Genomic DNA, 25,567 nt, shown 5'->3' with positions numbered 1-25,567 from the left:
AGAACAGGTCAACTTGGAAGGGAAAATTGCATTTTTTCCCCCTCTTCTTTCAATCGCATCTCTTTTCCCTTTGTTTTCTCCCCCCATGAAGGTCTTTCCAAAGTGGCCCCGTCTCCAAGTAAAGAATTGTAAAATCGAGGGGCTTTCTTGAAACTGGCCTAGACACTAAATGAAAAGTGACTATTCTGACTTCTCGCTAGTTTTGTGCAGCACATTTGGTTTTTCAGATAGTGAGGGTTATTATTCACAGTTTTAACATAGCAGAGAGTTTAGTGATGATGGGTATCAGGGCAGGTGATCGGCCTCGGGCAGCAGTTTCCCCCCATCCGAGACTTCACCAGCCTGTCCTTATAAGAAGGCACTGATCCCTACACATTGGCTCTGCAGCTCCAACTCGCACCGTTCATAACTGCCAGCTTCCCCTCTTCGGTGGTGTGTCCTTCTAATTTATTTTTGAGGGCAAGGGGGAAGGAGCATGTATTGTTTTCTTTTCCGCTGCAGTCCCATCAGTGGCTTTTTTCCTCTCCTCTGTCAACCACTTCTCCTTTTTCCTCTGCTTTCCCAGCGTGAAGGACAATTACCTGTTCCTGAAGGAAGTGAAGAATTTAGTGAGCAAAGCCAGCTGCGACATGAAGGTCTGCTTCGGGTACATGAACCGTGGTGACCGCTGGATGCAGGTGAGGAGGCGACCAGGGGCATGCCGGACCATACCAGGACTTTTTTTCTTTGAACATTTAAAATCCAGCAGCACAAGCCACTTCTAGATGAAGTTGTCATTGTAGAAGCCTGCATAGCATGGCTTGCCCAGCCTAGCTTCATGCTGCGGTGCTACCTCAGTTTCCCCTTTTCCATAGGTCAGGCCCACAGGCTCCCAGCTATGGCTTCTCACCCAGCAAACGCCTACCCCTGCTCCTGTCTGGTCTCTTTGGGAGCTCCTATCATCCCTCAAACTTCCCCTGGGCATGTCTGCATGAGATGCTTAATGCACATTGGCCTAATAACACCACGCAGTAATGTGCCTTGGCAAAAACCCTGCTAGTAGCCAACTGCACAGTTTTTGGGCTAATGCTCAGTAAGCATCCCTAAATAACCATGCACTGATGCTACTGTGCAGTAACTCTAGGCACTGTGTATTTAGTTAGTACTTTATTAAAGATGTACTAAACTAAAATCTACGGCGCATTATTGAACGTGTAGACATGCCCCCTGGCATTGATCCCTTTATTAACTGAAGAGAAAAGTTGGCACAACCACCTGGAAAATTGGGCCCAAATCATCGCCAGCTGAGAACCCAAACACTGAATGCCTCCGAAGTAACAATCAGGACTCACAGTAGAGTTGATATCTTTTATTAGACCAACATGATTTTTGCAAAAACATTTAATTGCAAGCTTTTGGGCACAAAAATCATTCATCAGGCATTGGAGAAAAGATTTGTAGAAGTTCTCCTGGGTAGAAATGAAAGTTCATACTTAATAGGATTTCACGTTGTGAAGCTGTCTCCCTTCCCCTCGATGTGTTCCTCCTCCGGGAAACAGAGTTAATGCTAGTCTGCTTTGTAGGGGCCCTACTGAAAGGCTTTTTGTCAGGCCTCACTGGGCACTTCCCCCCCTTGCCTGCATTTAATAAATGGGTTTTCTTCCTTGACCAGGATGAGATTGAGTTTGGCTACATTCATGCCCCTCACAAAGGCTTTCCAGTGGTCCTGGACTCCCCCCGAGATGGTGGGCTGAAAGAGTTTCCCATCAAGGAGCTCCTGGTAAGAGCTTTGCATCTTCTCGGTAAACACGCGTGGTATCCCTTGCCTGGTCTCCCAGCAGGAGGAGAAGCTTACGGTGATTCGCAAACATCTTCCAGGATGGTTCACAAAAAAAAAAGGAGGGGTTGAAAGGGAGGCAGATGAAACCAGTGGTGGCCTTAGGGTGGTTGGAGCCCTGGGCAAGAGAGTCATTTGAGGCTCCTTTGAGGTACTTAGGTGAATATTAACCCACCAGAGTTGCATCGTGGATCTTTTTAACATCCATGGAATGGACTTAGATAAATAGTCAAGTGTTAGCATGCAAATAGAGCCACTTCCTTGCAAAAACTTAACCTCCAAAAAATTTGTTGCAAAATTTTGGGACCCCCTAAAATGTTGGGCTGGGGGGTGGTCACCCAGTTTGCCTTCCTCATAGGCTGCTACTGATTAAACCATTGGGGTTTTTTTACTGTAATGTCCATGAAGAAATGATTTCTACTGTGGCCATGCTAGAGAAAGGTGATTCCAACCCCAGCAAAGTCAAATGAGAATGCTTTAAAGCCAGCTTCAAATGTCTGTGATCCACTAAAGTTTACAAGGGGGTCAGGAGAAAAGGTGCTGGCTGAGACCATGAGTATCTGATTCACCTGACTCTCAGATCCCATCATTACAAAAGGAGTCACTGGCCTAACTGAATAAGGGAGAGTCAAATGTGTGAGAGAAGAGCACCTGCAATGCAAAGCAGGTCTGGCTAGGTAGAGGGTCTGCCATCATTTGGCTGAAGATGCCAAGGATACAAATATCTGTGCTATCAAATAGGGCAGCATCAAAGGGCAAGTTGGAGCCTAACGTACCTAGAGATGGTCAGAAAATGGAGACCACCATCCAAGCACTTGAAATAGTGCTTTGGTCTCAAATGGAAACAAAAGGCCAAAGCATCTCAAAATGTAAATCCCAGATTCAGAAGTCTCAATGCTGCTTCAATGAAACGTTTAGTTTCAATAATGTTGAAATATTATAATATGGAATACCGGTGACTATACATACACTCGGTATTAAACATGATATATCAATGCTGCTATGTTATAATGTGAGCCAGGTTTCTTGGCTGCAATGTTTCCCACAGACTCGCTGGGACACAGACTCTCTTTTGATTCTGCACAACAGAAAGCGCGTCGGAGGCAACCTTATCCCTCGCATGGGTTCCTGGTTTGGATCTTCATAGCTATAATAGCTGCAAAAGGACCAGCAATGAGATAGGTGGACCCAGGTCAGAAGATCAAAACGAAATGCTCCAGTTAGATTGAGGACTGTTTAAAGCCGTTGAAAGTGTTGTTAAAATGGACCTGCCTCCCACAAACAGATCTATTTTGACAAAAAATGGCATTTTCCAGTAGAAAACCACCCTGGTTTTGACTGTGCTGGTCACCCGTGAGCTATGTTCTCCTGCACGCTACAACTGTGCAAGTGCGCCAGCCTTTTGCAGGCCCCCAGAAGTATAACCACGAACCCTGGGGTCGAATTGTACATGCCAGAGCAAAAGAGGGAGTGAATCAAAGACAGCCTCAGGGAGGCTGACAAGGAGACGCTGGAACAAATCGGCCATGAGACGGGCTTTGAATGTCATTTGTTCGCTCGGCGAGAGGCAACCGTCCCCCTCAGTCCACTTCCAGGCAGCTGGTCTTTTCAGGCACAGGTCACAGTTCAGCAAAGAAGTGTCCCTTTCAGACCAGCTCCCTGAAATCCCTCCTGCTCCAAGGATCAGTCGCTCCCCTGCCTCACAGAGGAGCCTTTTTGCAATTTGTACCCACCTGCCTTAAGCCCAGAAAGCAGGAAACATCCTTCCTCGTCTTGCCCATACGATAGATCCCAAACACCTCTTTAAAAATGAACTACCACAGTTGCATCTTCTTGCTATCATCTGGGAGCAGGAGTAAGCTGCATCCATTTGAAATCGGGCAGAAGGCCAGGTCGATTTGCACCTTATAGACTAACTAAATCAGAGATGCCTAATTCTGGGGCCAGGTAGATTCCTAGATCCTCAGTATTACAGGCTTGTATTTCTTCTCAGCTCATTAACATGTTTCGCCCCCTGCTTAAAGAAAAGGAAACCCTAATAGGAGCTGATTTATCCAGTGAAAGGGAGCAAGATGCAACCGGCCGCCAAGTGATCATTCTCCAGGCTTATCTGTGCCAAATATAAAGGGGACAGCTCTCCAGGAGGCAGGCTCAGAAAGGTTATCTTGAAAGCAGTGAGGCTAACCTGGGAAGTGGCCGTAGAGAATGGGGATTGAATGCGGGGTGCTTGGGGGAGGAAAGAAAGAAAGCAAGACTGGATGTGCTGGGGTCTGAAACCACTGCCTCTTACACAGACGTAGCACGGTTCTGGGATGGGATGTCTACCGCAACATGGACTTCGGCTGCAGGCTGCCGATGCATCCCCTCGGCATCGCACCGCCCATCAGTGGCCTAAAGGGTTATGAACACAAACCCTCTGACCCATGCTACCCACATCCATTCTGCAGACAGCTCCCGCTGAGCACCAACAAGATCCTTGTCAGCATCTGCCACTGCTGTGGCCTATGGCGCAGGCAGGGAGTTCCCATTAGTCCTTGCTGGGAAGCAGCACCGAACAGCCCTAAAATTTGTAAGCTGGGAGGTGGATCTTGGATTTTGCCGTGACCACGGTAGCACCGGCCCATCTCTGCTGCTTGCTCCTTGGCACTTCTGGTAACCGGAGAAGAGAGCGGCGTGCCGCAGCTATCACACAAGCAGCTCTCTTTTGCTCCGTGTCCATTTGGAGAAGGTTAATCGCTTTCAAATGCATTGAAATATATCATTTATCATGCCTGCAACAAGTATAAGCAGTCCTGGATTCGTCATGCAGGATGGGAATAGCACATTGATCGCCCTTCTTTACAAAATAAGCCAGGCAGCAACTTCTATCTGCCCTCTTTGTAAATTCTTTGCTTGGTATTTCGAGAAGCAATTTCAGCCTTTGGAGCAGCAAACACGTTATAGGCTCCAATCCTGAGCTCCCAAGCTTTGCCTAATCCTCCCTCTATCTCTTCAATCTCATTTTCCAGCTGGCACAATTTAGCCAAACACCCTTTTTTTTTTTCATTCCCACCCCATAGAGAGGCGCGTGCTTTGCTCTAAGCCTTCAGGGAACCGCTCAAGGGGGAAAAGGAGACGTGGGAGAATTAGCCTCTCAAAATGGAACTGGCTGTGCTGGAGCTGATAGGACGCAAATCCTCCCGATGAAGCAGGGATGAAAAAGCAATCATTTTGAGAACGAGGGTGCGTCGTTGGGGATTTGAAACCTGGCTGGCAATGGTGTCCCATGCCAATGCTTATTAAACCAGGCTGTCTGAAAGGCTCAGCCCTTTCTCCAGTCCCAGCTGGAATAGCAGGGCAAGAGCAGTTCATTTTATAGGGTCAAGGGAGGGTGCATGGCCTTCCTTCTTTTCCCCAAAAACACATTGCAGGAGTGGAGCTACTTCACCATGTCTGCTCCAGTCTAAGGGCAGAGGATGATCCACCCTGATGCAAGTGGGTTTTCTTGTGGTAGAAAGGTATCGACAGCCTCGTGGCAGTGGATCAACCCACAAAACATGTCATGGAAGATGGGGAGTCTAAGAGGAGCTACGGCCCTTGGTCCTGTCCCCTGCAAAGCTGAGCAAAGTCATATAGAACTTAAATGTTGGTGTATCCATCAATCACGGCTGCCTCATCTGAGACCACTGGGGACTAGTTTTCAGAAGGCCTGTGTGTCCTCCAATGCCAGTGACTCCAGCTGGAGCTGGGAGTGCTCACAAGCTTTGAAAAATCAGGCAGATTTCCAGATGAACTCTGCTCCCATTTCAATGGTGAAAGGATGTGCGAGGTGTTGAGGCGCATACCGCATTGAGCAGTAAAGTGTAAAGTATGCCGGGTACTGGGCAGATCTCGAAATCTGGCCTCTTGATTTAGGCACTCAGCTGAAAGCTGAGCTGACCCACCTCAAGTTGGGGACCTACAAGAATGGTCTCTAGAACATGCTGCTCTCCGTGCCTCCGTTTCCCAGTTTTTGTAAAAACACATTATTTTCTCCATCAGTTTTTTGAGACCCTTAAATGGAAAAGAGCTCCCGGGGGTCAAGCACTATACAAAGCAATAGAAAAGTGAGTGTAGGAGCCATTTGCTAGACCAGAGAGCACCCCTACTGGCCCGCCACAGGCTCCCTTCTCATATCTCTAGGGTCATATGCCTCCAGAATGGCTGGAGGAACCAGCAGAAACCAACCTGTTAAGTGAACATATCCACATCCTCTCATAAATCCTTTTGATGACCCCACAATGACTTGGATCTTGTGCCCGCTGTGCACGGGAAGGGATCTCTTTCTGCTAAGCATGTCGTCCAGAGCTAATTTGAGCAAACCAATGGGCATTCCAGGGAAAGAAAAAGATCCCAGAAGACTGGAAACCATGAAGATGAGCTGCATCCAACATCCTCCCCACTGGCTTGGTCAAGCTGACCTGAATGTAGACTTTCTGATCATCCACATGGGGCTAATTGCAGTATCTACAGGCTCTGTCCTCTTTCTAATGAATACATCTCTAGATTGGATCCTTCCACTCCAGCATATAAGCAAATGAATATCAAGCTGATACTTGCTGTCGACAAGAGGGGTCTTCAAATCCCCTAGTCCCCTACAATTCAATGACTATGAATGAGTTCTCTCTCTACCTTCAGCATTATCCCCTTTATATGAATGAGGACGCTGCAGCATAGGGAGACGCACAGTGATCTGGGCAGGGATTAGACTTGGTGACTCGTCTCTTGACCTCTTGATAAAACTTAAATGTAATTTATAACTCAGCAGCTTCAATTTTTTTTCATTGTTGTGTCTGGACTGGAATATGGGGGCAGGGGGCCAGACTCAGTGACCTACTGAGGTCCCTTCTGACCCCAACATCTATGAATCCTATAGGGGATTTTTTTTTACCAGCAAGACGGACAACAATGCATTATGCTTCTCCCACCTCTCGGCTGAGAACCTAGAGCCAAGAAACGTCGATATGCCATCTCCATTGGGAGCATCAAAGCTGGACTTTGCCGTTCTCATACCAAGAGGTCACAAGATAACACGTGGGGCTGGCCAGGGCACGCAGGGCAGATCCCACTGATGGCTAAGCCCAATAGAAGCATATCAACTTACTGAAAAGAAAACACTGTCATACTGACGTGTCTAATGAGTTTTTTATTAATAGGTCTAGAGAAATCCGTGCCTATTCAGACAATTGACCTGGCTTATGGATAGATGAGGAAACCCAGCAGTGCTAATTAAGGGGATGAGCAGTTCTTGGATCCACTGAAAAAAAATGGGAGCTATTTGATCCCATGTACATGGCTTCTTTTTGCTTCTTGACATGTCTTTTACTGTCATGGACTCAAAGTCTGATCTTGTGAGGTCTCTTTCAGCCCCTAACATCCATGAAGCTATAAGTCTTTTCTTCAGATTGACTGAGAGCTTCCAGTTTCTTCCCTGTTCCAGATGAATGAAGACATCACACTGTCACTTGCTGTACAACTCTGAGTTTCCTGTCTCTCGACTCTGCCCTCCATGCATCTCCTGGAAGAGTGCTTCTGCAAGGCCTTTCTCCATCCTTTCCAGTAACCAAACCATGAGGATGTGATCAGATCTCCAAGTCCTCCCAGAATAATCTTATTTACAGTGGAACAGCCTTGCACAGGCTGTAGTTTTTTTTGCTGAATCAAAAAGTCTAAGTAGTACTGACCTGAGCACCTAGCCCAAAGGAAGGACACAGAGTAGAGCCTAGACCTGGCTGCTCAGTGGAGCTGATCTTGTAAAGTTACTGCACCTTGCAACTCTTCTCTTGGAAAGAGTAAATGGAGAATTTGGAGTCACTCTGTGCTAGTTCAAGGGACCATCCGAGGTGCAAAGGAGAGGAGAATCAGTCCACTAGGACCCTATGTTGCACACAATAATTCTCCGATGTTTGAGGTCAAATGCTTCAGGGAAAGACTGATCGTGAAAAGAAATATATATATATCAGTATCAATAAATATATGTATATATGTGTATGTATAGATATATAGATGTGTGTGTATCTCAAACATCAGAGAACTATTGTGTGCAACATAGGCAGGGTAAAAAGCACCCCTCTGCAAGAGGATCACCCTAAGCTCTGTGCTTCACTTAGTATCATTAATGCCCCCTTTTGAAGCCTTATGAGAAGTGGGATTGAATAGTTGGGATGTTGGAGATTCAGCACTGATACAGATTTCACCCTGTGTGACCTACCATCTGACTAACTTTTTCTGGCTGGTACCAAGAATTGCTGGTTCAGAGCTTTCCAGCTTCTCTCTGACAATGTTATGACAAAGATTATTCCTGTCTCCTTTTGTAATCTGGGGCTGGCTCTCACCCAAGCACTTGTTTTTTTTGTGGCCCTGATATTTTTACCTTCTGGGGGCTGGGTGGAATTCAGCAGGATTTTTTTTTCTGCCTGCCTGCCTTGCCACTGCCAGCCATTCCTCTTGCTGGAGATCCCTTGAGCTCTTCCTCCTACTCACTTGGCCAGCAGAAGGTTTGTAACACAGCAAGGGAGTGGCGGATAACTCTGTTGTGGGCAGGGGTAAGTGACCCGGCAGACACTCTCAGACGGCCTTGTAGCAGGGGAGCTAGAGGTCCTACTGAGGCTGGGGTCAGTGCAAAACATCCCGTGAATTCTTTTGAGAGGTACAGCTGATTTGTGGAGCTAAAGGGAACAGACAGCCCAGTAGTAGCTGAAATAAAGAGCCGGCTTGGCTACAAACCACCACACCCTGAATGAGTCTCTGTGAAATCCTGGGTTGGGCCTAAAGAATAGAAAGATGCAGTGTTGGAGCTTTTACCCCAGTGACTTCAAGTTCCTCTGCTGCAATGTTCCCGCTCTCCTAAGGATGTAGCCAGTGGTTATGTAGAGTCAAGGTCATGGCCAGTTCCCACGGGGCTCCCCTGAAGCGTTGGTCTCGGAGGCTCTGACCTGTTTCTTAGTCGGTGGGGGTGGCCAGTCTCTAATGGCTTCAATCCTGTCCCACAGGGGAGCGATTTTTGCCCTCACCCACAGCGTCCCAAATACACCACTTCAGGTAATGTCAACTGACATTTCTTTGCCTTCCCAGCCTGTTTGGTGTCATCTAACACAGTGGTTAGATGAATCCAGTGCAATTCAAAGCCCTGACTGTAGATGACAGTATCATTGATGTAAGCCATTGCAAACTGCTCACATCCTTGTATTAATAAATTATTCATCAGTCTCTGAAAAGAAGCAGGAGAATTGCGCATCCTGAAAGGTAGGATTGTGAAATCATACAGTCACTCAGGGGTGGAAAAGGCAGAAGGACTAGGCCAGGTTTCTTCCCAAGAAGAGAAGTTGCAGTGGTAGCTTTCCCTGCCGCCCCCCAGGATGGGGGGCAGTTAGCACTTCCCTCCATGCCTGGAGAGACCTGCTACTGGTGCAGGGAAGAATAAGGGCATCGCATGCAGAGAAGGTTCCTTGCCCTCTTCCCTCCAAATCCTCATCCCATGTCCATGCAGTATCGGCATAACCAAGGTCCTATACAACCTTCAAGGTTATATCCTTGGGTATTGTGCATGCCAGATGCTGAAGACTGGACGTATCTGATGGTGTTGCTTCCCCTTTTTCCGTTAGCTCTCCCTGTGCTCCCTTCTCCAGTAATACAGCAACTGTGGACCCTTCACTTTATTCTTTCTAACCCTGTTTTTGCTCAGAAGCTCCAATGTAATGGGTGTTTCTAGCCTGGGACTCACCAGCTGGAAAAAAACGAGGAAGAATTCATAGTTTCTAAGCTCTTGTGATGACTTCTTTTTTTTCAGGGTCCAGACTTTGGCTATGTCACCAGGGAGCCTCTGTTTGAGGTTGTCACCAGTCTCGATTCCTTCGGCAACCTGGAAGTCAGCCCTCCTGTGACCGTCAACGGGAAGGAATATCCCCTGGGGAGAATCCTCATTGGAAGCAGTTTCCCCACGTAAGAGAGTCAGAAAACCTGCATGTTTCGTGAGGATCAGGGAAATCCTGCAGTGATCACTGATCCCAGCTAATTCCCCATCTCCCTCCATAATATACTGGGTATAGAAGCAAAGCCTGTGTCTGGATCTGTCTGGCCGGGGGAGCTGCTGTTAGCAGCTAACCCCATGGATTCAGAAGTCTTGCTTTGGCCCATAACAAGCTAAACAATTTTTTAGAAAACCCAGGTTGCAGTTTGTTTCCTGGTTTCAACACACCCTTCACCAAGCTCTCCAGAGGCTGGGAGTGTTTGGACCTCTCTGTAGTCAGCGGCCATATGATTTGAGAAGCTCATTTGCTGGCTCTCTGATCTGCTCAGTATTCAATTTTATCAGGATCACGTTGAGAGAGGGTGGGTATGGGGGTGGGGTTGGATCTCTGTGTTTTACCTGTAAAGTGTTTTTTAGATCCAAATTTGAGTGCCTCGCTGCTGTATGAGGTCAGACACCATGGGAATAAAAGGGAATTGGAATTTTTTCTTGCATTTCCTTTTCAGACCATCACGATTAAAACTTTTACCCCAATTGTGAAATACAAATTTTTGTTTTCCCCTCTATTTCCGCTACTAGATCAGCCGGAAGGAGGATGACCAAAGTGGTGAGAGATTTCCTATATGCCCAGCGGGTCCAGGCACCCATAGAGCTCTACTCCGACTGGCTCACCGTGGGTCACGTAGATGAATTTGTGACCTTTGTGCCCATTCCTGGCAAAAAGGTGACCTCCCTGATGGCAATTCTGAAAAGTTTACTAAGGATAGGGATGGATTTGAATGCTCTGCTGTGCATCAAGAGCTGATTTGCTAAGCTCTTTGGCCACAATGCCCCATAATGCCCACAACACTCGCTCTGTATTTGTGGGGGGAGAAGGATATCTGAAATCTCTACTTGCTTAGGTTGGGAAGAACAAAAATAATTGGCCTGTTTGCTGCTAGCAGGGTCTGCTGAGATTTTTTAAAAGTGCCCGAGCTCTAAATTAAAATTGGATGCCCTACTCCTGTTTGAAAAACCCAGCCATCGTTCTCTTTGTGTGGTGCTTAGATGCCCAAGCCATGGGTGCTGTGCAAAGGAAACGGGCAAGAAAACTCATCCTAATAATGCATGAAAGATGGCAGCCTCAATTGTGGGGCTTCAAGAGACTTCAGGCAGTGTAGACTTCCCTATGGACCAGCTGGGTGTGAGCCACTGCTCCTCACCTCTCAGCATATGGCCCAGTCAGAGTATTATGACCTCTATAAAGACCTAGATCACTGACCTGTGAAAATCCGTCTCTGTTCTGGGTTCATTCAAAGAGAAATGAGCAGAAATGTTGGTACTTCCTAATATACCTGTGCGTTGCATTCTTCTTCCCATGAGACGTGTCTTCCTAAATTAGGGCCACCAAAATGGGACAAAATAGTCCGGCCTCATAAGCAGCTTGAGAGGTAGCTTGTGCTTTGGTGGATGTAGATGCGTCTCAAGAAGCAGCACCTTGGCCATGAGGAAGGTCCAGTGGAGGTGGTCTTTGCAGATTACTACTGAGGACTTTGTATGCAGCGATCGAGACCCTACAGGCATGGCAGTAAATGCATAGGGTTCGGTGCAGGTTAAAAGACTTTGGGGACTTGAGAGTTTGGCTCTGTAGCTACACATTTCCAAGTCAGGGTAGGCAGACAGTTCCCAAGTATCTCCCTTCTGTGCTCATGGCAGCCACGGAGCAGAAGGTTGCCTGGCGTAGAGGCAGCGTGTTGAGAGATCGTGCTGTATGGGTCTGTGGTGCTCTTGATGATTGCTGTTTCATCCTCTGGGCCAAGTATTTAACTCTTTCCTTCGGTCCTGCCTTCCTCCCAGCAATTCCGGATGCTCATGGCCAGCACATCTGCCTGCTACAAGCTCTTCCAAGAGAAGCAGAGAGAGGGCCACGGGGAAGCCACGATGTTCAAAGGTCAGTTTGTGCAGACAAGCTTCCTGCCAAAAAGAGAGAGGCCTGTACTCTTAGAAGGGAGCATGGGCTAGTGGGCAGAGCACATCATTAGTACGAGGAGACCTGAGCTCTATTCACCTCCATCCCATTACAAACCCACTTTGTGATCTGGGGTGAGTTACTTAACCGGTCAGTGCCTCAGTTTCCCCATACAAGACTCAGTTTGCCCTGACTAACCCTGAACTGAAATACTGCATCACCAGCTCAGCTTTCTTGTCTGTGGAGTCATTTGCTATGGGCTGAGCATTCGGGCTAATATATTCTCCAATGGACGCATCTTATTTATTGTCATTCCCTTGCTTCAAGCTTCACAAAGAACCAAGGGAGCAAGAACCACGTTGCAGAGAAGGGAACCAACAACGTGGCCATCTCGCTGTGTCCCAAACACTATTATTTACATCTGGTGGGAGAAAGCCTGTCGCTCTCCTGAAAAAACATTGCCTCCTACAGAAATGCAAAACTCTCAAACTCTCGGTTCAGAGATGATGCCTTTTATTAGACCAACTAATTTCCTCCTACACACACACGGAGGAATTTGGATGCGAGATTAGAGTCATAGTCCATGCAGTCAGGCATCCTGACTCAGGGGGCTTTGGTTGGAAGCAGGAGCTGTTCCCAGGTGATATATGCACCCGGCTGTTCCCAGGTGATATATGCACCCGGCAGGGGAGTGGAATAGGATCTGTGTCTTGGGTCCTACAGGAATGGTCTTAACCTGCTGGAGAAGGGGACTGATGCACCTTTGTTTTAAGCAAGCAGAAGGGTCGTTAATGTTCATGGATTTGCCTACCTCCAGTATCTGCCGCCGACCACCCACAGCGGCAGATCCCGTGGGCTGGCCATCCGCTGTGGGTGACGTTCATCCAGTGCTTACCCAGGAAGGTTGATAAACCCCATACATCCCACACAGACCCTATTTTGAGAAACTGCGTGGTACTTTAGCACCTCTTTCCCTGCGTGCTGGGCTGTTGCTCCGGGATGAATTTCACATTGAGCCACGCAGAATCCCCTCATCTTCTATATTTAGATGCCATTAAGCCTCTACATTGTTTTCACAGCGTAGCACAGAGGCCCAGCACGCCGATGGCACTGGTAGATGAGGAGATGTGCACCTGCCGACAGCAGGCGCTCGATGCCTCTGTTGACACAGGCCTTGAAATCTGGTCTCGAGTTTGCCAGCTAAAGACTTTCCTTCCCTGCAGATTTTCTCCTTCCTTGGGCCTGCAGCACCTTGATTTATTGAGCGCTGACTGCGCCAGAGACTTATCCCTCATTTAACAGGAGAGAGACCCCCCAGACGGAGCACCTGCCAGCTAATAAAACATTCACCTGCCGTAAAGGCATTACCAAGTGCATGTGTTTTTGGTTGAAGTCATGGTGGTCTAAGGACATCGGCGGGCAAGGTTTTTTGAGTAGATGTGAACTCTTTTATGAGACCAACTGAGTTCAATAAAAGATACCACATAAACTAAAATAATAAAAGAGATCACATCTACTCAAAAAACTGTCTGTCTTGCCGAGTGCATAATACACCAAAGGCCCTGGTGTGCAAGCTTCTCTGGATGGGTAGTTGGCTTGGGCACTTTCTAGTTACAAATCCCTTCCACAGTGGCTTTGCTACACTTCCAGGATTTTGCCCTTGTTGGTGCTTCTCAGTGGCATTCCCAAAGGCAGCACAGGTGAGGCCTAAATTTCTCCTATCAGCGTCTGGTGTAGACCCCACTACTCCATGTAGGTATTTCCACAGCACTCGTCCATGCAATGACTGAGGGCCTTGTAGCCCCAGCTGCTGTGTTCATCCTCACAACACCCCAGTGATGTGGAGATGAGTCATCATCCCCATTGCATGGAGGGGGAAACTGAGGCACAGAGAAATGAAGGGGGAAACTACCAGAGATTTTCTAAGCACTGCTATTTTTTTTTTTAATCTACCTGTCACTAGACAGTATAAGGCAGATGTTCACAGCTGCTGAGCACCCCAACCTTGAATGAAGTCAGCAGGAGTGCTCAGTACAAAGCATCCCTTGCCTGGTACAAAGCATCTCTGCTTGAGACCCCTCCCAGTCACTGGCCACCTTTTGGAAGCTTTTCCCCAAATGATTTGCTTGAAGAAACGTGGCAAGTCCACAGCGAGGTGATTAAATCTCCTGGGTTGCAGTGCAATACTGTATCCCTCAGACTGTCCTTCCTGGTTCCAGAAACCCCTGCTCACCTCGGCTATTAACATTTTAAATAAATAGGACAGAAGGAACTGATTGCTTCTCATGACCAGCCTAATGACATCAGTGAAGCTATGCCATTAATGTCAACAAGTTTGACCTGAATCCCAGGTCTTTTGATGGCCCAGAGGCAGATCCAAGCTTTGCCAGAGCTTGGGGGGGGGTGTTGAATCCAGGGGTGTCTGATCCCAGCTACTTGGATCAAGGGTCATGGTACCACTGCTCCCTCATTTCACTGCAAAGTGCCGTCTTTGGGTACTATTTCATTAAGCTAATGGGTGGCTTTGTTTCCTGCATACAGGTTACTCAGGAACAGACACAAAACGGGTCACTATTAACAAGGTCCTCTCCAATGAAGTCATGATGGAAGAGAGCCATTATGTGCAGGTAAGAGCTACAGAGGGTTATGCATGGGCCTGGACCCCTTGACTGCTGCTGGAGAGCACAGGCAGATGGCACTGAGTAGTGGAGCTAATATGTGCCACAAGAATAATAGCCGGTGGAAGCACAGGAGGATCCATGACAAACCAGGGCTAACAGCATGGTGGAGGCAGGGGAGCTGGGCTACAAGGAAGCATTGCACCTGGAGGAAGGATGCTGCAGGTAGGACGAAGGAGTAAAGGAAGTGAATCTTGCAGTATTGCATCTGGGGCAATGCTGCAACCCCCTGGCCCTGCACCTTCCCGATCGGGCTGGGGCAGCAGAGAAGGTAGAACAGCAGTACCAGGTCAGAAGTGGGAGGAGAAAGGAGGAAGGCGAGGCACCCCTCGACATCCATCCCAACCTCCCTCCCCAGGCCATGCCCATGGCTCGTGGCCCACTCACCCCCTGCTGCTGGACTCTTCAAGCTCCCAACAATACCTGGTTTTGCATCTGCAAAACCTGCCTGAAGCCTACAGCAAATATTTGAACCATTAGCACTGACTACCATGGCCAGGTCTGTATAGGACCAGGAGACAATGGTGAAGTAGCTGTGACCGCAGTGTGCCCATGCAGTAGGAGAAACACAGGCCATAAATCTCATTAGGCAATAGTCCTCCTTCCTCCTTCCTTGTCGCCCATGCCTTTCCTTCAGTTCCTCTCCTACACATGCTCCCTATCTTACTACAGGGCACAGCAGGTTGGGGCTATAAGGTTGCAGGACAATTAATCACAGGGATTTCTGAGAAATGGGACATGAGTTTTATTTTAGGCCTCCTTCCCGCTCGGGTAGCAGAATGTACTGAAAGAACGTGCTAGATTAGGAAAGGTCTCCCTACCTGCTTTGAAAGCAGAAGGGGAAGAGAAATACGATGATCCTGGGTGCCAGCTGCTTGCAAGTTTCCCATGTTAGCCCCATTGCTGGAATAACTCGTGAGATTTTGCATTGCAAATGAATTGGCACCTTCATTATACTAGGAGGGCCAGGGAGAAGGAAGCAGATATGGGTGGAAGCTAAGGTTTTCTGTGATCATCTAATACATGAGAATGCATCGTAGACCTGTTCGACTGTCTCATGCTCAGCTGTATTAAGTCTGTGGTTGTTTCCCTTCCCTGTGTCCCAGCGCTGCATTGACTGGAACAGAGACATCCTCAAGAAGGAGCTGGGGCTCAAAGAAAAAGACATCATCGACCTCCCAGCTCTCTTCAAGATAGACAGGAATGGCAAAGCCATGGCATACTTCCCCAACATGGTGAGAAACAGCCCTACCCTGGGAGAGCTTGGCTTAGGGTCAGCCCTGGGACACCTGACAGCAGCCACTGGGTTGGACAAAATGATCTACCGGCTAGACTCATTTGAGTCCAGTCTTTTCTCCCACCCAGGCAGGGGGTCGGACTTGAAGATCTACAAGGTCCCTTCCAACCCGACTTCTATGATTCTATGATACGATTCTATGATCTCTGGAGGTCCCTTCCAGCCCCGCTTCTCCAGGAGTGTAAGACCCCATGATCTGTCAGGGGACAGTAAAACATGAGTCTGTAGGTCACGACCATGAAGTACCTGTGACACGAACAATAAAGAGCCTTCATAAAAGTAGAGCAGCACCTTGAACTGCTCCCAGACATCAGAGCAAAGCAACTCAGTCTCCAAAAAATAAGAGTAATGTCAGCCAGGGGCAGCCCTTTTCAACTGTCTGTTTGCCGTGGAGAGTGTGGAATAGCAAATGCCAGTCTTACCTCCATTTCCTGCCTCTCATTAGCGCTTTAATTTTAAGTGATAAGGAAGTGTCGGTTGTAGCCGTGCGGGTCTAAGGACATAAGCAGACAAGGTTCTTTGGGTCAATCCAGTATCTTTTATTAGACCAACTAAATAGTTGGAAAAATTAAGATGCACTCCAAACCCCATGCATGACTTGGCCTGAGCTCCCCCAGGCCGTAACCCCATGTCTTATCGCCCCCTGCACAGGTGAACATGATTGTGCTGTCTCGAGACCTGGGGGTCCCGAAGCCATTTGGGCCCATCATCGAGGGAGAATGTTGCTTGGAAGAGCACGTCCGCTCCCTCCTGGAGCCTCTGGGACTGAGGTGCAGCTTCATTGATGACATCTCCTCCTACCACAAGATGCTGGGAGAGGTCCACTGTGGCACCAATGTGCACCGGCAACCCTTCTCGTACAAGTGGTGGAACGTGATTCCCTAATCACCGAGCAGCCTGGGATTCCTGCCTTAGACACTCACTTGGAGGCTGCTTTTTTGTTGTTGTTGTAGTTTGTTTGCTTGCAGTTGGTCAGGTTAATCTATATAACTCTGCTACGGAGTCTGATGGTGCCCTGCTTTGGCAGCTGTGTGTGTGGTGTGTTTTGCCTGGCAGGTGGTAAGGTCCGTCAGCAAAGTGCATGCCCCAGCTCTCAGCCCAGTCCACCCTTGAGAGCGTGTGGAGGTCTTGGCAGCTGGAGGATGAACCAATTGGGGATGGAAAGGCACAAAGAAGGATTTGCAAGAACCACAGTAATGAAACCCATCATCTGCTGAGTTTTGCTGACAACAATTTGTAATAACAATAATAAAAGGGTGGGGAGGAAAGTGCGGAAATCTCTCGGCCTCCTCTTTAAACCTGTGGGTCCTGCGTTGTCATTTCTCCTCTATGTTGCACAGTTGAAGGGATGGGCTTTTCTTTAGCAACAGAAATGAGAAGGTGTTGACTGTTCTCTAACCATCATGTCTTTTTCTATTGGTGTAGAAACCAGGGTGCAGAAAGAAGACAAAAAAAGAAGGGCAATCCAAATGGGAAAGAAAGTAAATTCCTTTTTCTGACCATGCTTTGTTCAGAAGAGGATGCAGGGATACCACTAGTGCCCAGAAAACTTTTGTGTTTCTTATGCCAACAGAAGAGTTGTAAGGGCCTGTGGGTTCTTTTGTCTTCATGCAAGGCTGCAAGAAGCCCTGCCACACTTATATTTTGACAGTCTAACTTCTTCCCTTTTGGTGTCACTGTTTTACCGAATGTGACAATCTCAAGCCTTCTCCTCAATGTGATCCATTTTAATTCCATGGGCAATGATGCTCTTGGAGCCTTTCCCTGAATGGACAATGTGGATATTGTCTCCATCAAGTGGACAGTTTAAGGGATGGTCCCCTCTCCTTCCAATGAATGGCACTGTTACCTATCAAGTAGATGAGAAGGATGAGCTTTGTTTGCTTTCTGGAGTTGACATTCACGTCGTATAAACCCTAGACGTAGAGGAATGAATGTCTTGTTCCTCTATAGGAATGGTTAGCTACATGGAAAAACCTTATAGATCATTCATCCAGTCTATCCTCCAGCCAATTGGGAGCTATTACACGCTTTTAGCATTTTTCCAGCCTACTTTTAAATCTCACACAATAGGGTCCATTTCCCTTGCAAGATTTTAGTAGTCTTAGTAAATCCCTCCTACAGGCAGATTTTCCCCTATCATCAGCCTAAATATTCCCATTCTTAATTGCATGCTTTTATCCTCACTTATCCCACCATAACACCTCTGCCAGCTTACATCATTCTGGTCATAGCTTGTCCCAGATACACATAATCTTCTCTCATTGATTGATATTCCTTTAACTCTCTGTATTGTTTTGTTCTTTTCTGTGTCTCCTTAAAGTCCTCTGTATCTTTTGGAAATTGAAGTGCAAAACGGAATATGGTTTTGGGGGTTTGGTACACTGAGAGAGGGGCTGCCGTGTTAGCTGGGAGCATCCTTTCCCAAAAGGAAAGAAATTGGGTCTTTTAAAAGAACACAGTGGGAGCAAGACAGAATTAGCTCCTCCTGTGTGGTTGGTACAGGAGACTCCCTTGGATCTCAGTGGATCACTCGTAAATGAAGCAACAAACTGATGCTGAAATCTGTATCTAGACCAGGCTTGTTTTGTGCTATTCAGTCATACCCAGGGGTTTGGGTTTTTTCCTCTCCGGTTCTAGGATGAGCCTTATGGGACCATCCAGGTCATCTTCATTCCTCTTAATGATGATACTTTACAAGATTGCTTTAAACATAAAACTGCCCAATGGAGATGCTCTTTCATGCAAGTTGCATTGTACATTGAGGCAATTTCTGCTCGTAGATATTTTGAGAGTCCCTTTTGCTGTGCTTTTCAACACAAAAAAGAGGTTGGGTTTTTTGGGTTTGTTTTTTTTTTTTTAAATACAGCAGTACTTTTTCTTGTGGATTTGGATTTCCCTCCTGAAAGTGCGTGTGTGCTTACTCTTGCTCTCTGATGGGCAATGTTACGTCTGTCTTTGCTACCAGCCTCTTCGTAGGGTTTTGTACAGGCCTCACCTGAAGCATGTCTCCAGTTCTGGGTCATATATTTAAAAAAAAAAAAAAATGTGGCTAAACGGAACAGTGTCCAGAGGACAGCGACAAAAGTGCTCAGCAATCTAGAAACATGACAGGAGGAGGGGTAGGTGGGAAGACTAAGGTGGGGTTTGACAACCATCTTTAAATACAAAAAAAGGTTGTTACAATGAGGATGGCAATCAGTTGTTCCCTGTATCCATGGGGGACCGGATAAGAATTAATTGGCTTCAACTGCAACAGGGAGATTTAGGTTGGATATTAGAAACAATTTCTAACCATGAAGATTGTTAATTACTGGAACCAGTAGCCTAGGGAGGTTCTGCATTTCCATCACTGGAGGCTTTTAAGTGCAGGCTCGATGAGGACAGTTCAGACAGGGATGGCTGCCTTGAGCTCTGGACCAGCTGATCTCCCAATGTCCCTCCCTACCCTCTTGTTCTGTGACTCTGTGTCTAAAACAGATTTCAAAGGCCTTTTTGCCCTGCTCCTCGTACAGTCCCTCGCACTGATACAAAGCAGGAGGAAAACTCAACAGCTCCACTTTGGCAGCACTTCTAAGTACTGTACGTGACTGGACAAGGTGCAGTTCAGCGGAGAGTTTGGCCTCCATTCTCTGTGTAATGCAAGCTGCACATAGCTAGACTTCAGGGCTGATTTCTCTGCGATGCTAAGCACGGATTTTTGATGGCTCTTCCAAGGCCTGAAGCAAGTCGAAAAGATAAAGCCCTTCCATTTGAAGTCTATACCTTTTTTCTGACATCTTCAGCCACATGTAACAGAAAACAAATCTGGGGCTTATAGCAAGCACTGCTCGGACCTAAGGGCAGTCTTCGGTTACATGTCAGGCAAGGTAGCCAAGTGGTTGGCTGAAGGTCAGCAGAGCGAAAGGTGCCAAGACCACATGTGAGTCTGAAGTAAGCAACACAACCTACATCTGATGTTACTCAAACCTTGGTCCAGTGGGGAGAAGTCCAAAACGACTCTTTTGAAATTGCATTTTAATGAGCTGCTTTCCATTCAAAACCCACCTCCGGGGAGGTGGGAGGCACAATACAAGGGGAGTAGGGTGATGAAAGGATGAGAGAGACATGAAGGAAGCCAGATGGTGACTCTTCTATCCTCCCCAACAGCCTTGGTCGCTGGGAGATGGTGGGGGGGGTTAACTCCCTGGTCACTGGGAGATGGTTTGTGGGGTAGAGTGAAAGCCAAGCACACGCAATCAAATCTTTCCAACCCACCGTGCAGGATGTGGATGAATTGCTCTAGCACAGCAGTGCACAGGTAGGATGTGACAGCCTTTCAAGGGCCACCACAGCCACTTTCCAGCCTGGCCTTGCATGTGCTTCCTTGGACCCAGAGGCACACAGGGCAGTTCCACCAGCCATGGTGGCATGACAGCCTGGAGATACAGTAGATCTTATAGATTTTATAACAGGGCTTCTCAACCGGGGTGCTAGGAAAGTTATGGAGGACGCTTCAAGTCTAAAAAGGTTAAGAACTACTGTGCTGTAGCAGCTATGTCCTTTCTGTGCACTTGCTATTCCAGGTTAGGTGGTAGGCATGAATTTGCTGGCAACCGATGACTTCCTATGGGATGGTCATAACGCCTCATTTATTTGAAGCAAGAAGTCCCCCTTTTCTGGAGCTTGCATGGAAATTAATTTCCTCTGCACTGCTGGATCTAGATTCATAGACTGTAAGGCCAGAAGGGACCTTGGAAGATAATCAGGTCCAGCCCCCTGCACCAAGCAGGAAAGGATATACCGAGATCTTTTCCTTCCTCTCTGGCTACAGGCTTCCTGTAAGTCCAGAACCCCCAGGAAAGGGGTCCAAACTGTGGAAGTAACCAGAGTTGCTGCTGGTGCAGCTCTGTTCCCAGCTCTGCTGTGGATTTGCCCCACGACTGTGAATAAATCGATCTGTGCCTCAGTTTCCCCATTGTTCATAAAGGGGGAGGAAAGTCCTTTGAGATCCTCAAGTGAGAGGCACTATTTGCCTGTGCAAAGCATTGTCAACATCCAGAGTAGAGACAGGTCTAATCCCAGGGCATCCAGCAAGGATATCAAGTTAGAAGAACAGGGGGTATCAGGTTAGATGACGTGTAACTAGGGAAGGCTCCAGCCCCCATAAAGCTGGGGCATGCAGGAAGGCAGTGTCATCGCAGATGATCATGCCACCAATGCCCAGCGCCAAGATTAAATTTAGTCCTGAGGTGCTCAAAGAATAATAAATGGCTTTCAGAGTGTGAGACTCTCAGTCAGGAGAGTGTCAGGGAGGGTCGCCTCATGGTATGGCCTTGTGTGTTGGTAACCTGCCAGCTGCTGGGAGTGAAGGTGGTCTGGAGATGTACCACATAGCTGCTGAGCTTCGAACCCACCTGTCTTTGTTGTGCTGCGGGATAGGGTTACGATCCTACTCAAGTGCCTGACCACTTTTAACTTGCAGCAGCTGAAGTGTCCTAAAGTATGTGAAATGTAAGCCTAGCTTGGGGTGATGACTTATCACCCCGGGGGCTCACCCGGTACCCTCCCCACAGAGGCCCAGATCGGGCTTGTGTCATTTCCCTTCTCCCCCATCTCAGAAGACGGAACCATTCTTCACACATAGTCTTCCTCCCAAATGAAGGGTCTAATTATGCTTGTCAATTTGTGCAAAATGTTTTCAGTGCCCTTCAGCCAAAGCAAACAGGAGACATATATAGCTGACTTGTGAAGCAATGACTGCACTGATTAGATGAGAACATCCACTTAATGAGCCCAGGTCAAATTCCCACTGTGATTCCTAACAAGTGGTAGTGACTTATGCATATGCTTTTTTTTTTTCACATTTTTCACCGGCAATGAATGCAGAGGGAGATCAGCTGTTAAGATTTCTCTCAGCCAAAGAGAAAGCCAGATTCTTTCAAAACCAAGGGCACAAAACCACAACCCCGTCTCTCTCTCTTCCTTTACCCAGTGGTGTAAATCAAGATTAACTTAATGTATTCAATAGAGTCCCAAGAAGATGAGAAATTGTGTGTGTGCATTGCCATAGCACCCACAGGCCCTGAGATGAGCAAATCTCTTAGGTGCTCTGTATGTACCTAATAAGGGACCCCAAGGGGCAGACAGATGGGAAGGAATATTATCCTCCTATGATGGGAAATCTGAATCACAGATTTAGCAACTGCCCCAGGGAGCAGGTGAAGTCAGCTTCACTGAGCCCTGGTCCACTGGTATCCCCACATGGGCACATGGAAGCACACCTCTCTTCATTCACATATAATTGCTAACCCAGCTACTTAGAGACAGCAGTGGATCAGACAAAACACGTGAATGCACAGCACAAGATCAGGTTATGGACCTGGTGGGAATGATTTAGTTAATGCTGCCCAGGTCAATCGGGTCCCACCAAACAATTGCAGTTTAATGGACCCACTGTTTAAATGGTTTCACTATGAAACAGTGCTCATAGACTGTTTATAACACCCCATAAAACAGAACCAGGAGTCTCGTTGACTGATGATCCCTGAAGATAGTCTTCATGGACTTTGAGAAGAAGCATCTGATCAGAGCTGGAGGAAAGACAACACTGAAGAAAGGAAGTTTATTTCTGCTACAACTTCAGGTTATGAAAAAGTCCCACCCTGAGTCTAACACAGTCTGATGAGACTTACCCAGCCCTGTATCTGCAGGTATGTCTTGTATCCTGTGGACCTGACTGTCACTGCTGACAAACTCCAGCTCCCATTTAAGCCAATGCAATTGCAAATGCTCAGCAAATGCTTAGTAGATCTGGCTGCAAGCTTCTGAGCTGCTGGGAGAGTCATGTGTTTTGCCTGTGATGAGTCTGAACTTCATTACTTCTGCAGCTAAGACTAAAGGCTTCTTTGGCAAGGACTGCACCGCCTTTGTTTCGTGTTGTTTAGATGGGATCAGCTGGTAATAATCCAAACAGGCTAGGCTGAAAGGGGTGAGACAGAGTGCCTTGCTTCTTATCGTGACTTGGATCGTTAGTCTCCAATCTTCACGGGCCTGTGGGTAACCATACTGAGCAGGTAACATCAGACTTTGCTCTCTCTCAGTCTGGAAGAACATGTACCTATAAAAAGCAAAATACCCCATGGCCAAAGAATCTTGTGGCCTGGGATCAATGCACTGGAGATCACTGATGTGGATCATTTAGTCTCACAATTAGCCACTAGGGATGATGGTTTAATGGCAAAATTTGTGGAAGACTGTCTAAAATTAGAGGTTCTTAACCCATATAGCAGCTAGTCCCAAGGCTCCTTCAATACTGCCCCAAAGTGACCAGATCCTAATAACTTCCCTGTCTGGACAAAGGGCACATGGTATGATCAGCACAATCAATTGTTCAGTGGTTAAAGCAGCAGCACTCATCTCAGGAAGCCTCAGTTCAAATGCTGTTTGAGGTCAGCTCTCAAGTGCCAGTCAATCATGTGGTTTCAGCTGAGTCCTCAGCGGACATCTATCCAATGCATAAAACAGCTATACATTTTGGCACAATTGAGCATGACTGGCAAGCTCATGGGAGGCATAGAACAGAAATAGCAGGGAAAGCTGCAGGTCAGAGCTGTAAGGGGTCCCACGACAGGAACAGCAATGGGCTGCTACAGGTCAGGGTGGAAATGGGTTGCCAGAGAGCGTTGAAAAGGTTCAGAGTGATTCCCCACCCTGCCACTCCTCCCAGTGTGATAGATGCAGAATGACCTACCGTATGCATGCAGTATGTGATTTACATGAGCATCACTAGAACATAAGGAACTTCATCTCAGCTAATCAATCATTTACAAACCAGATCCCTGGAATGTGCTGGGATCTAGTGGATCCTTTATCCCCATGAATGCAGCAGCACAAAAGGATTCATGACCACTTGCTCACTTCAGTGCCAGCAAAACACCCCTCTTTAAAATAAAGCTGGACGCAAAATTGATTCTCACAGTGTGAATACGCTCAGCTTGTTGGGGGTGGTGGGGTGCACACATATGTGTGTGTGTAAGAAGGCCACTGGTGGCAAAGACTCCAGGATTTGCTAAAGAAGATGCTTGATTTGCTAAAGAATATGCTCAATTTTCTCAGCAACTACAACACAAATTTGGATTTCCCCTGCTGAGGTGTTCGAGAACTTGGTTCCAGAGAACACCCTGCCCAAACCTAGTGTGGCTAGTTTGATCTCCAGTCACCTTTGACTTCCCAGACAACAGGGTCCCCATTTGTACCTGGGGAGCAGCCTTGGGGACAGGACCATAGCAAGGCTTGAACTCATCCCTCAAGTACCCTTGCAAGGTACTTTAACTGAGCTCTGCTTTTTAGCCACTTGCTACAAACATCCACCAGGAAACAGTGCAGCAAAATGCTCTGCAAGTGTGTGGCACGGCTTCAACTTGCGCTCTGTGCTGACACCAGCTGTTCACCGCGGTTCTTACTGTCCTGCAGGCCAGCCCATAGCACTCCCGGCTTGTAACGAAAGAAACGAATCAGAAACGGCCCCTTTGGGTGAAACTCCAGCCTCTTAGAAACTGGGGAGGGGACCTCCACCTCACCATTCCTCTTTTGGCCAGATATCCTGAGTTGCTCAATGTAGTCTTGAATCCAAAGTTCTGGCTCACTTCTGTGCAAAACCCATAGATCAAATGAACACCCAATTTACTGGAAGCTAAGCACTGTGGAGCTGCTATTCTGGCCCCAAAGGGATCAAGGTTGGTCAGGTGCTATAAAAATCAGCCCTTGCATGGCAAAAGGAAGTCAAGATACTAAAAAGGTTCCAGGCTAAAAGGCAAGACGGGTCAATTCTGTTCCCACTGAGATAGTCTCCAACAACTATGAACATATTGGTTTTAAATGAGGTTTCCCCCTCTTCTGTGTTGACGAGTCCCTAAGCCAGTTACAAACAACTTATAATGGGTCAAAAGAGAAAAGCCTGAGGTTTGTGTGAGATGGGACTAAGCAAGAGATATGAAATGTTGATGACAGTCACTCCCCCAACAGTTCGTATTTGTTACTTTGCTGACAATCCTAAATTGATGAAAATGCACCGCAGATGGGCATGAATTGAACCTCACAGGGTTTTGAATGGGAATGTTTAAGAAACGTGGTGGCATATAAAAATGGCAAGTGTCATACGGACTCTGCCATTCAAAAACCCGGGAGAGAAAGCAGCATGAAAGAATTCAGGGGGAAAACCTCCCTTGGCTGCTAATGTTGGGAGCAAGGAGCGGATCTGGGGTTTCAGTGCTTTTAATAGGCAGTCTTTCCTAGCTGGACCGCAAGATGGAGCTGGGGGATTGGTTTGCTCCTGCATTGTGGCACACTGGGAAGGAGAGCAGTAGTTAGCAGCCAGGTAGAAGGCAAGGAAGAACTGCACCTTCTAGACTAAGTAAATTATAAACTAACAGCTAAACGGAGTTAGTCTGTCACGTATGGTGTCCCTACCACAGCAGGGAAGACCAGTTCTGCTCCACTTCAGGTGGCATTACCCCTCAGCGCTGCAGCCAGTCCAGGGTATGTGGCTGCCAGGTCTTTGCATCTCTCCCCAGCTTCTCCCACTGCTTGAACCAAGTCAGACCCATCACGAGGGACCCTGATTTCCTCTGATTTAGGAAAAACACCCCAATTTTCAGTTACTTTTTAAACTCCAAATCCACATTTTTTCCATGATTAAAATGAAACACCACTATATCAATGTATTATATATAAAGAGATCTATTATCTCCTTGAGGGGCCGCGTCCCCGGGCCGGTGTTGAGGCCGGCAAACAAACCCCGGGCCTCCCTCAGGATGGGCGGGGAAACTGAGGCACGGAGGGCAGTGCCCCTCCCCCTAGG

General features: G+C 47.4%; 1 protein-coding gene across 1 annotated transcript in view; it reads left to right on the top strand.

Moving 5' to 3' along the window:
• LOC149854459 (protein-arginine deiminase type-2-like) overlaps positions 1–17,024 on the top strand; it is a 42,513-nt gene extending 25,489 nt beyond the window's left edge. Inside the window, exons 9-16 of the mRNA XM_090023230.1 lie at positions 566–677; positions 1,652–1,759; positions 9,624–9,775; positions 10,383–10,527; positions 11,640–11,733; positions 14,293–14,378; positions 15,536–15,664; positions 16,378–17,024. Coding sequence (XP_089879356.1) covers positions 566–677; positions 1,652–1,759; positions 9,624–9,775; positions 10,383–10,527; positions 11,640–11,733; positions 14,293–14,378; positions 15,536–15,664; positions 16,378–16,611 — 1,060 coding nt within the window. The 3' untranslated portion in view covers positions 16,612–17,024. The remainder of the gene's footprint in view (positions 1–565; positions 678–1,651; positions 1,760–9,623; positions 9,776–10,382; positions 10,528–11,639; positions 11,734–14,292; positions 14,379–15,535; positions 15,665–16,377) is intronic.
• Positions 17,025–25,567: the final 8,543 nt, after the last annotated feature.

Source organism: Crocodylus siamensis, chromosome 12 (genome assembly GCF_052110815.1).
Source record: "Crocodylus siamensis isolate JL-2025a chromosome 12, ASM5211081v1, whole genome shotgun sequence".
NCBI classification, from domain to species: Eukaryota; Metazoa; Chordata; order Crocodylia; family Crocodylidae; genus Crocodylus; species Crocodylus siamensis.
The sequence above is the reverse complement of the archived record's forward strand: the minus strand, read 5'-3'. Positions and strand labels throughout refer to the sequence as shown.